We start from the raw sequence: 15,188 nt of genomic DNA, 5'->3' as shown, positions 1-15,188 counted from the left end.
CAGGTGTATGTAGAAACGAGGCTGCACAAGTTTGTATTCATTATGGGTTCTCGTAAATTCAAAATTGGAAATCATATCTTTTCCTCCTTCGTCATTCTGCCAGCATGGCAATGAGTAGTTCAACACCCCCCCCCCCCCCCAAATAAAAACCTGAATTTCCGCCACTGATCACTGTGGTTTCATGTGAAATGTATAAGCACAAAGCAACTTCATGTGATCAGTGTCAGGTTGTCAGGCCCACCAATAAACATTGCAGCACGAAAATCACGTATTTGGGCTTATACATAGCCACTGCTGACTTTTTTCAGTTTTAGACAAAGGATTTTAAAAAACAGACCAAGTAGTTACGCCACGGCAAATCACCTCCGCTAGGAAGGAAAATGAAATCCCTGATCAACCTGGCTCAAGACAAGAAAGTCTAACCACAAACTGTAGCAAGCATTGACCTGGGACAAAACTTTTCGTTGAAAATGTCGTCAATAAACATTGTACCGCTGCCGGAAAAAGAAACAGAACGATTAAAAAAGCTATATCGTATCACTTTCAATGATTTAAATTTGAGATTCATCAGGACAGATCCTGGTAACTGGGTTTTACCTGCTTCATATGAAAAATTCAAGGATCGCTTTGCGAAATGGAATCTTCGTCAGGACGATATATACATACTTAGCTTTCCGAAAAATGGCACTACATGGACCCAAGAGTTAGTTTGGTGTGTAAACAACAATGCTGATATCCAAACTGCAAAAGCTGTCACCATGTCAGAAAGAGTTCCTTTTTTGGAACTTCCCATGGTTTTTAATGTAATGAAGGATCAGCTTCCTTCTTTGAAGAATGACAGATTAGAATTTATGGAATGCATGCCTTCACCAAGAATTTTAGAAACACATTTGTCATTAGAACTTCTACCTCATAATCTGCTAGATACGTGCAAAGTTGTCTCCTGTCTCAGAAATCCAAAGGACACAGTTGTGTCTTTTTACCATCATGAAAAATTGCTCAACATTCATGGTTATACTGGCGATTTTCCAAGCTACTTTGACCTTTTCATGGACAATTTAGTGATGTTTAGTCCTTATTTTCAGTATATTTCTGAACTGTGGAAGTTAAGAAATCATCCCAATATGTGCCTTCTGTTTTTTGAAGACATGAAAAAGGATCTCAAGGCCAGTATTAATAAAGTAGCCATGTTCCTAGGAAAGGAACTCTCAGAAGAGCAAGTTGAGAAGCTAGAAACTCATTTAAGCTTTAGAAAAATGAAGGAAAATCCATCAGTCAATAAAGATGGCCTTAAAGATATGCAGCTAATGGATCCTAGTGGAAGCTTTTTCCGTAAAGGCGAAGTTGGTGACTGGAAGAACTATTTCACTGCTGATATGAGCAAAAGAATGGATGCAGCTATTGAGAAATACTTAAAACCAGTGGGGCTTGAATTTAGATATGAATAATTTGGTTAATGTGTCAACAACTGCTTGAACATAGTGCATTTCAGGGTTAGGGTTAGAGCGGTATGCAAGCTTTTCTGTCCTATGCCAATCAGTTTTTGAATATTATGTTTTTCACTTCATTTTGAATAAAGATTTTTTGGATGACTTTTGAAACCAATTGAAATAATTTTTTCATACAATGCAGTTCATCAGTATTGTTGTCTTTTTGAATGATTATAATGAAATAATTTGCTTTCTTCAAGCCATGAACTAACTGCTACAAGTTCTTGATTTTGGCATATGACGGAATAGGATATTCTTCAAATCCTCACTTTACATGTTGATGGTTACAATTAGTGATTAAAGGAATCGCTGATGTGCTTCAAAAAAAGCAAATGGCCTAAAAAAGATCCTTGCAGGAGAATGTATTTCATTTTTGAGCAAGAAACATGATTCTAAAATTCAAAGTCTCTGGGAATCCCAAAGGTGTGTTTGTTTGACAAATGCAAAATTGCTAGATTGCGCAAATAAAAGGATGATGTCACCTCTTTTTATCACCATTGAGGAAAGTTTGCACACAATTTTTTCCAGGCCTTTAAGGTTGTAGGCCATAGCAGTATCTGCATCTGTTCATGGATGAGATGTTTAGTTTCACTCCCTGTTTTGAATATTGAAGTCATAGCCCCTTAAAAAGCACTCTGACCCTTATTTGATGTTCTTGGTGGAATTGTCTCTAAAAGGACACATAACATGAAACAGAGGGGCAATGTAGAAAAAGAAAGCCATAGATTGTTGAATAAAATCTTCTTAGATATGGTTTTACAATAAGCCATAGATTGTTGAATAAAAAAAACTACAAAAATGGCCCATTAATAAAAAGTAGGTTAGTGCAAATAATTGATAATACTAAAAAACAAAGTAAGTGAACAGATGATAATTTGTACAGAAATAAATGATAAGAAAATATTTACATTAATCCTCAATGTTTCAAAGGACCTCTATTCTTTCGAAAGGGCTTTTGCTTTTGTTGATTGCTTTGTTAACTTTGTCAGGGGGTAAAAATTTGCCTTTGATCTGTTCCATACAGAAATGAGTTTTATTACTGAGATCACTGGTTTAGTTCACTAAAATCTGCTTTGCAAAAAAAAGAATGTACATAACAATTTGTTATACTTAACTCAGTTTAGTAGAAGTGCTTAATATTAGTATAAGTTTAACAAAATTTTAAGTTGTTTAAAATAACTGAATAAATAAGAAATATTATTATCTTGTTATAAAAACATTACATCTTCTTCTGAAGCTACTGTCTTGTTCAAAACAAATGAAAGTGCTCCAAAATTAAAACAAAGTGCCCCAAAATGGAAGTAATTTTTTTTAGCATAAGTTATGTGTTTTCAGTCAGATGATTGATAAATACAAATATACAATATGACTTATGAACTACAAAAATTAAATTTGAGATGATACCTAAAATATGACAAGTCCTTGAGTATGACTAGCTTCTCTCTCATCACTTGTGTTTATTTAATTAAATAGTTCACAAAGGCTTAACGCCACACATGCAAGGATATCCAGTCCCAGCATGCACTTCCTGGGTTAATTCAATACCAAAATGATATTTTCAGAGGTTAAGATCTATGGACTATGAAGTATGGTTATTGAATACAGTGACATTTCAGAGTTAACAACCAGCTGTGTCAGCATACATGTACTCCCCAGTTTCATGGTCATTGCTTTTCATATCCACATACCCTGCTTCCATGGAGGGGGCTTGATAGACAGCTTCATTCTCAGATGTCACATCTAAATACGTTTCTTTGTTAAGGAGTGTTTGATAAGCTGGGTCATTACCAGTTGACATATCTAGGTACTCCTCCTCTTTCTGCAAAGGTGCTTGGTAAAGCTGTTCTTTTCCACTGTAGATGGGGTTTTCAGAAATTGCTTGATATGTTTGCTCAGGAAGGTGTGGTATTGTCAGAGCTTGATATCGCTCTTCATTATTAGGTGAAACATTTTCCCGAGAACCAGGGTTGTTTTTCATGCTTTGCTTTAGCTTAAAAGTAGGTTCTTTTTCTTCTTGTTTGGGTATGTTACCACGAGCATAAGAATATTCCATTGGTTTTTTTTCATTCACACCTCCATCTTTATCATCAATGATATCAGCACTACTGTAGTAAACGTTGTTCTCTTCTGCAGTCAAGTTGCCTTGCACAACATCTCCAGGGCTATAGTAGTGATTTCCATCTGAGATATCAGAACCTGTTGCATAATATGGGTTTGTGTTCTCCTGGATTGTCTAGAATCAATCAATACTGCATTTTAGCTCCTAAATAAAACACTACAATTACTTTCATCTTCTTTCAAAACTCATTTTCCTAGAATTCGTTTGCTATAAACAGCCTTGAACTTATTTACATAATTCATAGTTAGCTTAATTTGAAAATCTACTATGTATGAAAATCTACTATACTGGTTAACATTGCGAGGTTGATGGTATAATACAGATAAAATTCTAGATAAGAAATGGTATGAGAGGCTGCAAAAAAGGATTTTGGAGAGGGAAATTCTTGTTTCCATTAGTTATTCATTTTTAAAGAGTAAACCTGACTTCACCTGTATAATTAACTTTTTTTCATTATTTAGATGGTGATGTTATGGAAAAGCCCTGGAGCCTATAGTACACCCTTACCAGGGAAAGGAGAGTGGGTAGGGAAAGGAGAGGGGGTTTGGAAAAGAGAGAGGAAAGATAAATCTCGTTAATTTAAGTATTGAATAAGGACAGTCTATTAAACCAAGACAGGTTTTAACAGTCTATTAAAGCAAGACAAGGGGAGAGCGTTTCAAAGTTTACCAGGTCTGGGGACAATCTATTTGAATTGCTACTGTTACTCTCATCTGTTGAATTTTAATATGTATCTCTAATAAGCATTCTCAACATATTCATTAAAAAGTTGTATATTTCTGTTGGCAAATTGATTGATTTCTCAGCTGGAAAACATTTCAGGCTGGAAAAACCATTCTAGACACCCTTATTGGAACTGTAAGAATTGCTATTAACATCGTTCTCTCACATACCTGTGAATGTTGATCAGGAGCAAACAGAGGTATGTCATGTGAGCCATTTGTTTCACCTTGGAGAAAATATGCCTTCTATCAGTCTTGAAAAATATAACATTTAAGTGATCATTAGAGTGACCATGGCTAGCTAGACATTGAAAAATAAAAAAGGAGTTTAGTTACCTTGATGTATTCAGTTTTCAAGCAATGGCCAATAAAAAAATGCTATGGACTTGCTCGTGATTAAAGATCATAATCAACAATCATGTTTACATTAACAAAGCATCCTTTCATAAACTTGGCAAATGAATTTAAAGGATGCTAAATGCCTACTGTGTTTTTTATAACAAAAATATAATTTGTTGATGTAAGTAGTCAAGTATCATTGTTGATAAAGAAACATGCGATCAGTTAAATTGTATGTTTTTGAAGTGAAGTAAAGATGAGCTTTGCACATGTTAAGTTGACTTTGCATTGAACCTGTGCATGGGGTAATAATACCCATTAATACCTAGGGTTACATGAACACCAGCCGAAAGCAAAAAAACTACTAATAATATCATATTGGTACTTAATTCTTAGAAATTTGTTGGTTCTCAAATCCTGGAATCTTGGAAAATGAAAATGTTGGTTATATTTTTGTTGAATATATATTTTGAATAAGAAGAAAATCAGATAAAAATGTCAAATGGCAAGTCTTAAGAATGCTTTGACCTTCACCTTGATAATGTGCACTAATTATGTTTCAAACCAAGTGCATGGCACAATTTAATGATTGCACCTTTCTACAAGAAACCTTGTCTTGCACTTCCAAACTTGAACTGAAAGGAACTGTTTTACACCAAGATTGTTCACAGACCACTGTCACAGTTAAAGGATATATTTTAAGTAGGTAATGATCTACATCTGATAACTGTTGGACTGAAGTGGAATTAAGAAGAAACTATACCTTTGCTGGACAGTATCTTTCCTGATTTTGATTTTGACCTGGAAACAGTAAAGATCAGACTTGTCAAGAATCTATTCAATACATACTAGACACCTACAGTATAAGTCAGCAATAAAAAAATTAGCAGAACAATACTATAGTAACAATATGTTGCATTGTGTTCAGTACACCAGCAAATGTTAGTTTAAAACCCAACAAAAGTTAAGGTAAATGCTAGCTAAAAATCTGGACAAAAAACTAGATACCTAGACACATTACCCCACATCAACAGATTTAACTTAACCAAAAGTTTTGTATATACAAACCTGCAGATTACAACAAATACATTGATCATTATTATTATAATTATCATGAAACAATTTTTTTGTAAATAAATTTACTTAGTCTATCACATGGATTCTTGTCATAGGCTTTCAGAAGATAGTTAGTAGAGAATGCAGGAAAATAACCAACCCAACCGAGGCTTGAACTCAAGACCCCTGGCTGTGTACGTAAAGTAGTCTACCGTTGAGCTATCAGGTCATGCTTTAAAGCCATCACCAAAGACCAAGCCATTCGCCCACATCGCTACTCTTTCTTGCCGATTGTACAGGGTAGCCATCGCAGCTCCATCACAATGTACAGAGGACTGAGTGAGAGAGGACTGCCCACACCATAAGGGCCATCGCAGCCCCAATACTGGATAGGGTGGAGAGAAAGTGTCATATTCTCCTGGTGTGGGCAGTCCTCTCTCACTCCTCCAGCAGTAAAAGCTATTTTCATCTTTTCTGGTAGTATCTTTGGGAGTGGTTCTGCATCTTTACAGAACTGCGGTTCAAAATACTTTTTTAATTCAATACATTGAGCAAAATCAACAAGCAAGAGCACCAGAAACAATCTTGCATAAATAGGGACTGGGCATAAGAACATTACTGCCCACTCCCCCCCCCCCCCCCAATCTATAACTGGTGGCACTGGCTATGTAACCACAATTTTATTAGTCAATAAAAGTCGAAAAAAGATGCAGAAATACCTTATACTTCTCCTCTTTATGCAAATAATGACAATAAGAATAATGATGATTACAAGGACACCAACTACTGGACCAATGATTGCACCAAGTGGTACTGAACTCTCATCAGAAGAGCTTATCAGTGTTGTATTTCTTTTCTCCTGTGAAAAAGATACAATGAAGAAATAATAAGATCTATCACTAACTAAATTTCTTCCAACACTGATGATGATGACTTTCTTGACATAATAAAATGCTGATGTCTCTGTCTACAAAACTCCCTTTTTAGCATTAGTGTCATCTAGCCATATAACTGAGCAATCTTCAACAAAAGAAATCCAAGACAAAATATTACAATGTTGTTGCGGCTTGAGTAGCTTATTCATTTTTATGTGTTTCCACCAAGCTTCCAAAGGTAGCTTTTAGGACACTGAAAAGCTGTGCTAATCAAGCTGTGCATGTGTAAGTACCCTAGTCCTTCCTCTCCTTTTTACAACACACTTAATGATTCCTATGCCTAGAATTACAAAAGAACCCAATTCCCCTTATTCTAGGTGGAAGACAAATCAGGTCAGTTACTCAAACCATAGCATTTGGACCTCCATTCTATTTCCCTAACCACTGAGCCATCCTTGCACCCTGCACCCATCAAATATGACATTATTTGCATAAAATCATCTTTTTCAAAAAAGCTAGAGGTCCCTTACCTTTGTCACAGCTATTTTCTTTGTAGTGGTCGTGACTATCTGCTTGGTGGAAATGCCCCCATTATCCAAAGCTGTTGTTGGTCTCAAACTTGGAGTTATTGTAGAGTCTGATTGAATTCAAAGATGATAATAATGGTTTATCAATACTTGTTTTTTTACAGTTTCAAATGAATATCAATACAACTATTGTTGTATTAGTTGTAAAGGCTGGTTGCTATTTTTCAAAATAGTAAGGATGAGGTCTTGAATAAATATGTGGATGATTTGAAATAAACAGAAATGACAGAATTAAGTAAAAAAATTAGTAAATGGGGAGGGGTTTGTTAATGAATATGGGTTAATAAATGCCAGAGTTACCATATCTGATGCTCTGAGTCAAAAATTTAGCAAATAGGGATGGGGGGTTAAAAAATAGGGGCTTAGCCTTTTTCTGAAATAAAAACAGTGTTCAAAGTGATTGCAAAGACTTTTCAAATTTCAAAATTTTAGACCTAAATGTTTTTGTCTGTATGAGATTCCCTGTGTCTTATAAAAAAAACTGTAAATAAACAAATAGATATTCCCCATTTTTCAGATTTGTTTATCATGAAAACAAAAGAGATGGTGTTTATCTGTCTAATTGCGTAATATTTTGTCTCTTGCAATTCTGTCTCCTTTATCCTCATCAGCTGGGAGTGTCTTCAATCAATTTTAAACAAACAGGTACCGCATTTGTGATGTATAAGATTCCTCTTTTCTAATTGTTACTTGTTTTGTTTGCAGGGGTGTCTTAATTGTGGTAACATTGAGTTTTCAATCAATTCCTTTTGAAGGTGGATGAATATCATAATGATATTGAAAGTATCAAGTGTCTTAATTCCAATAACTTCTATAGGTATATACTCATCATTGGGGAGGGGATGTGGCGGTAATAGTGTAACAACGGATTGGGAAAATGTCATTTGAGAAATCAGAAAAATAATCATCAAACATTCATCAAACAGAAAAATAATTTTGTCACAGTTGTCACTTTTGTAAAAAAAATCTAACAAAAGGCAGACTTTTTGACGCATTTGTTTATCTAGTAAAGTAACATGACATGCATCCTGCCAGGTGGTTAAAAGCAAAGCATGATAAAAGCAAGTGCCCATAGTCAAAGCGTACTAATCACAGGAACCCTGTTATGTTTTCTGATTTATGCAAGTACTGATGAGGACAGGGAGGGAGTTATCATGAGCATATTCAAAGTGGTAATGTTGGCTAGACTAATTTTTACAAAAATGGTACACTTGGCTAGACCAAGTTTCTACAAAAATTACACATTTGGCTAAAATAATATTGAAAACTACACCCTTGGCTACAATCAATTCTAAGTCATTCAAGTTAGCCTTTGTTCAAAACCAACTAGTTACAGAAGGGAGAGCCCTCAAGGAGAGAAAACTCGCTTTAAGTTAAAACATTGAAGGGGAAACCCCTTCACTGATTTTTAAAATGAACAGCCAAGAAAAGAGGTGTACATACTAATACTAATGACACCACTGGATAACAATTATTTTTGTTTTCCATGTAACTCTATTTTACGAAAATTATACCCTAGCCCAAACAACTTGATACCAAAGCTGGCTAAAATTTTATATCAAATGATACCCAAGCTGAAAAAAATTACTATCCCTATACCAATATTGTCATTTGTCAAATATCATACCCTTGGTCAGACCCTGATTGAACGAAAATGCAAAAAGTATACCCTTGGCTAGATCAGAAGTCTGAAAAGTATACCCTTGCTCCTGGGAAATCCTTAGGTAACTCTCCTATGGAAGAGCTCTCCCCCATGTGCTGATGAGAAACATTTGTGAAATAGATATGAAGAAAATTTTATGGAATTTTAACCCTCACATTTCTATTTGATACTTTTAAAGATAATGGTACACATGTGGGCTTGAAGTAACTTTCTTCCATGAGTTAAATTCTTTAGTACTCTTGAGTTCATTTTATTCTTCGCTCAAACATATGTTACGAGTTTGAAATTAGGGAAGATATATCTTATTTATGGTATTAAACACAGAATCAACTATTTTCAGATATCTTGAATTTTAACATTTGCTTTTTGAAAATAATTTGGCAGCCACAAAGAGGAGTATCAGACATTCTTACCTACTATGGACGATCCATTGACCTTGAACAATATACAGGTTGCAAGCTGTTGTGATGCACTGAGTGAACAGTTTACATCCAAGCTGATCAATTTTCCTTCCATCTTTTTCCATCTTGAATATGTCATATCATTTAGCTGTAAAAAAGATGAAGCTTACAGAAGATAAAATAAACAAGTTTTTAAAATTTATGCAGCTAATAGTACTGAGGAAAATATTTTGACAAGTTAGTCTCCTCTTGAAACAGAAAAGAGAAAAATGCTTCATTGTCAATTCATACCATGTTTCTTAATGCTTTCAGACAAAAATTGCTGCAATTTAAGATTTTCTGTATTTTTTCTTCAGGATTTATATAGAAGAATGAAGTTGTCTAGCCTAGTTTTTAACTGGAAGTCATCAAAAAGTCGAAAATAGTCAAATTCCATAGCTCTTTAGGACTTAACTTTCCCAAGTGAAAAGTTTATATAGCCAGCAATGTAAAGGCTGCCAGCCAGTTTGCACAATTTCAGCAAAGCAAATTCATCTGTGAACATGACCCATCACCTAGTAGTGCATCTGAGTTGAACTGAGTTAAACTACAAGCTGACGAGGGAAAATCAAATGGAAACAGAAATTATTTAAAAAAGATAAAAAAGAGTCTCTCACTTTTAAGTTGTGTATTTTAGTGAATGCTGTGTAGGTGTTCTGAATTTCAAAAAAGGACTGCTTGATATTTTCATCAATAATGTGAATGCCTCCATGAGGATTAATTTCATACACTTTTTCTGCAACACACTCTGATTTATAGTCATGAAGTAGATTATATGTATCTTGAGGGACACCATCCTTAACAGAAAGAGGGATCCCAGTGGCAACAGAGATGTCATTGTGGTTATCTTTGAAGGCTGGGATTATAGCCTCTGTCACAAATACAAATCTCAGCTTGCAGTTTTGCCCTGAAAGAAAAAAGAATGAAAAAATTATACATTATAGTAATTATATGATCATATAAATTGCATTAGCATTGACCACAAATATTTAAAATTAGTCAAAAATTTGATTTTTTATATAATATTGTGTGTACATATAATACAGTTCTTGCATAAAAAAGGGTCAGAGAATATGTCCATCGTGTGCAACCCCTTCCCAGCCAGACCCTAATCTCCTGCGAACGGTGTGTCTAGTTACCTGATTGTACATTCAGAGAGTCTTCCCTAAGACAACCCTTTTCGAAGTTTATAAAAGAGTAATTTCCATGACATTGGCACATGCAGCATCCACCATTATGGCACCCTGAAGTAGCACAATTACTGTTCTTTTCAGCACAAAACTTTGGGTCTTCTTCGGCGTTGGTAAAATAGTCAATAGCATCAAATAAATTATCTCTTTTTGAATCAATACTTTCTCCATATGCAATCCTCTCTACCTTCAAACAAAATACTCTGTGATGTGTATGTACGATTATTGCAAAGAGCAAAGTGGTCCATAGAAACATCATGCCAACCGTGATTTGCAGATCTCCAATTGGTCTTGAAGACTAAATGCAAAATCCTTGTTACTTTAATTATTTAAGGAACGATGTTCTGTCAACATACGCCTCGTTGGGTGCAGCTTCCTTGTCGGTATTCTTTCAAAATCTTTTTATTACTTCTTCGGTTTTGAACTGTCACCACAGGAGCGGAACTGAGTCAAAGAGGCCCCTCGTACATCCTCCTCCACAGCAAGCACAAACTGCCAATCGCCGAGAAAAACTTTTTAGTAAAAGGGGGTCATATAAAAATTATTTGCAATCCAAGGTCCGCACCAGGGGCGGCGCGGAGTGATATCAAATTGCTATTTCCTCAAATATATGTACCCCGTGAGTTGTTGGGGGGGGTGTGGACTACAAATTTACCTGATTAAAACATCTTTGCCTGAAATTCTTTAGTTGATGTCACAAACCTCTACAATACATTTTGTCAATCTAGCTCTATATAATTCGCAACTTTCATTTTAATTTGACAATAACGGAATTTTCCTAATAGTTTTGTCAAATCTCTATATCGGAACGGCCAAAGGATATAGTTACTACCCGAGGAAGGCACCGATTGCCACCGAAGGAACAAGAAATTTTCGAATTTTGATGCTTCTAGTTCCCTGGAAAATGCATTCTTTCAAGCACATTTCACTAAAGAAATCCTCCTAATCCTATTGAAAATAATTTTTTTTGCGAACAAATTGAACAGCAGATAAAAACAACTGGTACAATTTCGCCGTGGTCTTGAGCAACATCATGTTGTCAGTTACTTCTGAAGCTAGGTAACAAGCAGCACTGGTTGTCAATTTAGATCCTTCTTTCCATCTTAGCATGCCTTTTGAATGTTAAAAAAAATCTGGAGCTCATAGTGAATTGCAGTTCGAGAAACTTTAGGGGAAATGGAAATAAGGCCCAATTTTACCTAAAGAGGGCCTGGATTTTTAGATTTAATGCCAACAAGAATATCATATTTAATCAACGGAGCAACTACCTTTGTTTGATCCTTTATTGATTTTATGACATAAAGGTCTCTAAAATACCTAAAGCGTTTCTTCCACCGAGCGGATTTTACCTGAAATTTCCTATTGAGATACTATTGGAGGGTGTGACAACCCCCCACACCCCCGTGGTCGCGACGCCCCTGTATCTCTTTCCTCAAAGTCCCTATATGGATATGTGTACGGGTGGACCCAGTAATCCGTGCCTTTGGAATATTGGGTTTACCCGTAGGCTGATAGCCTTTGTGAAAGGTGGCTACCTTTGGGGCCGATTAGACACAAGCGGCTCTTTGCCATCTGGTGAAGCCCCTTGCTATCAAAAAGTACACTTTGTAATAGCAAGATTGCCACTGGAGCGTTTGAGATATTTGTTTCTTCCCCGTGAAATGTTTGTCTGTAAAAGCAGCATAATTATTAGTGTGTAAACGATTATATGTTAAGAATATAAATAAAAATGCAACAAACAAGTCACAGAAAAGTTCTAACCTAGTAGTATTATAAAAACAGAGATAAAAACACAGCAAAAAACTTTGTTAAATAAAAGCCAATAAGGACAGAAGGCCCCATCTTCCATAACCAAAATTGCTAGCAATATCTGATCTTTTCCACTTGCTATTAAATCTGAAATTTTTATAGCAAAGCACCGAGGGCTGAATAATGAGGCTCCTCTCATGCCGTGGTATTGATTGAATGAGGCAGTTGCAACTAAAACCGTGGTTGAACATGTTTGGGTTTTATCTTTCTTACATTACACAAGAAGTGACCTTGAGTCCGCCGCCACTGGTCTGCACCAAGAATTTGAAAGTTGGGTGCCAAGGCTAAAAAGGTAGGGGGCCAAGGCTTCTTACCCTCTTTACTGCAGCCTTGTTAAGAGTTAAGTACTGAAAGGGCCTTGTTAAGAGAAAACTTCAAATCCCAAACGAACAATTTTAATATTTTATCCAGAAAATATTACCATGATTTTTTGGTCCCCGAAAGTCCGATAGTGCTGTTCTGCATAAAAAGCTGCATCCTTGACATGTCTACTTGGTTATGAGGTTCACTGATAATAAGGGGGAGAATTTCCTTTGAATGGAGAGAATCTTGTTCAAAATGGTTGGCTTTTTGTCAGGTTGATCGTACAAGCATTCATTGTCCAAGGTGTATGCAACAATTCCCCACGCATCAAATCTTCCGACTGATTTCCGTATCAAATTGCCTTTTGTGGTAAAATTGCCTTCAGCAACAAGCAGATTGAGCGCCGCGCCCATTAGCGAGAATTTACATCCCCGTAAGAAATTCTCGGAAGTGTCTACTTGTATTTGGCTGGTATTTGGTCGATGAATCATCGAGCCCTTTTTTTCGGGCAGCGCAGTAAACGGTAGACCGGTTTTCAGGCACCCTAAAGGCTGGAATACACTAGGCATTTTATTGCCTTAGCGTTTGGGCTGTGAAATGTTTGTTGCCTCTCTTTTATCCCTTCTAAGGCAAAAATTTTAGAAAAACGCTTTCCCCGCATACACATTCAAGACATTGAAGGCTGTAATGTGTAGCAGCAGTAATCGCTTTTTGTTAAAATTTGCTCTACGTTATTTTACTCTGAAGCTGGTTTTCTAGATATAATAAACGAGTAGCCTGTATGGAACATCAGTGTAATTGAATAAAATGTGTTTTGATTAGTATTTTATGTTTTGCCTACCGTTTTTCCTCGAAAATAGGCCGACTCTCGAAAATAAGCCAATTCAAAATAACTTGTTATTTTATCGAACCACGGTCGAGAAGGTCAAATGTTAGGATTACACAACTTTTCTATTCATATTCGCATTCTTAGTCAAAACTTATTTATGAAATTTTGGATTCAAGTTGCAAAAATCGATTTCCCTTCTAGAAACACCTGCTTTTATATAACCACGATTTATAGATAGGGCGCAAAAATCGACTTGCCCTTGGCCACCCAAGGGAAAACATAGCTACCCCGCCACTGGCCGTTATCCTTACTGAAACTTTGGGCTGTAGCGCTAAACTATCTAATAAACGAAAAAATGGCGTTCTGCTTCTTAAATATTAGCAAAATTCTAGATGCCAAGCGATTTTTGTATTAGATTTTCAATACTAGTCTTATCCCAGGCAGTGGCGGCGCCAAGGGGTGGTATGGGGGGGGGGGGTAATTACCCCCCCCCCCACTTTTCTGAAAATATGGTCAACATATTTCTTCTAAAATTGGATTAAAAACGCTAGGTAGGGGTAGATCAAATTTCCTAAGGAAAGTTGACTAGGTACAAATCACTAAAACGAGGCAAAAGGGGTGTGGTCCCACTGGCCGCGCCCATTACCCTCCCACTCTATAATAGCTGGCGCCGCCACTGATCCCAGGTTCAAGGCATATGTCCAGTTAGCCTGAGTTCCAGACCCCAAAATGTCGAGTATCAATTTGGTGCAGGTCATATGAAGATATCGCTATTAAAATCTTGACATATGCATTTTTATGTTGGGCATATGTAGTAAAGTCCTCTTGTTGATGCTTTCACGTTATCAAAAACAGAAATAATGTTATATATGCGATATGGACCATGAAAATTATGCGTCAGCTTTTTCGAATACCCTTTTCGAACTTTGGGAGTGTATACCCAGACTTTGGAACCAATTTCATACCGGACTGGACGACTGGTTTTGTCATATTGAAATTTCATACGTTGCTGCGCTAACTGGGTATTTGACTTAATGATTCGCTGAGCATGTTCAAGATTCTCTACAACACGGGAACGAAGTTCTTCAACGGAAGACGACAAATTGGACGCAGGTATCAATAAAGATGTATCGAGTGGTAATCGCGGCTCTCGACCATACAAAAGATAAAAAGGTGACTCGTGAGTAGTTGCGTTCGGTGACACACGGTAGGCGAACAGAATCAGCGGCAAATGCTCGTCCCAGTCCTTTTGATTGGTACTTACGTACATGGATAAACTTTCAGCTAAGGTGCCGTTAAATCGCTCGACGAGACCATCAGTTTGAGGGTGGTAAGATGTTGTATGCAACCGCTTAGTGTTCAAGAGATTGCTTACTTCCTTCACGACGGCTGCTAGAAAATTTGCGCCACGATCTGATAAAAGCGTACGTGGAGATCCATGTCGTGCTAATATTTCATTGACTAGTAACCATGCAATTCGTGTTGCCTCGGTGGATGGAAGAGGGAAGGCCTCAGGCCAACGTGTATAGTAATCCGAAAACACAATGATGTATCTGTTCCCAGAATTTGTGACTGGAAATGGACCAAGAATATCCATGGCTACCCGATCAAATGCACCATCAACTGGGATTGGAAGTAAAGGCGCCTTGTGCTTATTGCGTGGCATTTTCTTCATAGCACAATCTACACAGGTGTTGCACCAATGTTCAATGTCCTTAAACATGCCATGCCAGTAATATCGTGCTCTGATCTTCTCATACGTTTTT

General features: G+C 36.6%; 2 protein-coding genes across 2 annotated transcripts; one reads left to right on the top strand and one right to left on the bottom strand.

Annotated features, from left to right (window-relative positions):
- LOC135692825 (sulfotransferase 1B1) lies at nt 1-1,634 on the top strand. The gene has a single exon (XM_065211144.2). It carries the CDS (start codon nt 471-473, stop codon nt 1,446-1,448), a length of 978 nt encoding a protein of 325 aa, XP_065067216.2. The 5' UTR covers nt 1-470; the 3' UTR covers nt 1,449-1,634.
- A 578-nt stretch (nt 1,635-2,212) lies between these two features.
- LOC135692822 (uncharacterized) lies at nt 2,213-13,853 on the bottom strand. The gene is made up of 8 exons (XM_089113066.1): nt 10,431-13,853; nt 9,909-10,198; nt 9,265-9,400; nt 7,132-7,238; nt 6,446-6,585; nt 5,434-5,471; nt 4,503-4,558; nt 2,213-3,723 (listed from the first exon to the last, which is right to left on the bottom strand). The coding sequence occupies exons 1-8, from the start codon at nt 10,738-10,740 to the stop codon at nt 3,109-3,111; spliced, it is 1,692 nt and encodes a 563-aa protein (XP_088969192.1). The 5' UTR covers nt 10,741-13,853; the 3' UTR covers nt 2,213-3,108.
- Nucleotides 13,854-15,188: the final 1,335 nt, after the last annotated feature.

The sequence above is a fragment of the Rhopilema esculentum genome, chromosome 3 (genome assembly GCF_057945365.1).
Source record: "Rhopilema esculentum isolate cy_ngs chromosome 3, ASM5794536v1, whole genome shotgun sequence".
Taxonomy (NCBI): domain Eukaryota; kingdom Metazoa; phylum Cnidaria; class Scyphozoa; order Rhizostomeae; family Rhizostomatidae; genus Rhopilema; species Rhopilema esculentum.
The sequence above is the reverse complement of the archived record's forward strand: the minus strand, read 5'-3'. Positions and strand labels throughout refer to the sequence as shown.

Bases quoted from the DNA above. Each gene is read 5' to 3' on its own strand.
- LOC135692825 (XM_065211144.2), top strand. From the start codon at position 471: ATGTCGTCAATAAACATTGTACCGCTGCCGGAAAAAGAAACAGAACGA.
- LOC135692822 (XM_089113066.1), bottom strand. From the start codon at position 10,740: ATGATGTTTCTATGGACCACTTTGCTCTTTGCAATAATCGTACATACA. The intron at 9,401-9,908 runs GTGAGAGACTCT...TCTTTTTTACAG, and splicing joins CTAAAATACACAACTTAAAA to CTAAATGATATGACATATTC. The intron at 7,239-9,264 runs GTAAGAATGTCT...GAATTCAATCAG, and splicing joins CAATGGATCGTCCATAGTAG to ACTCTACAATAACTCCAAGT.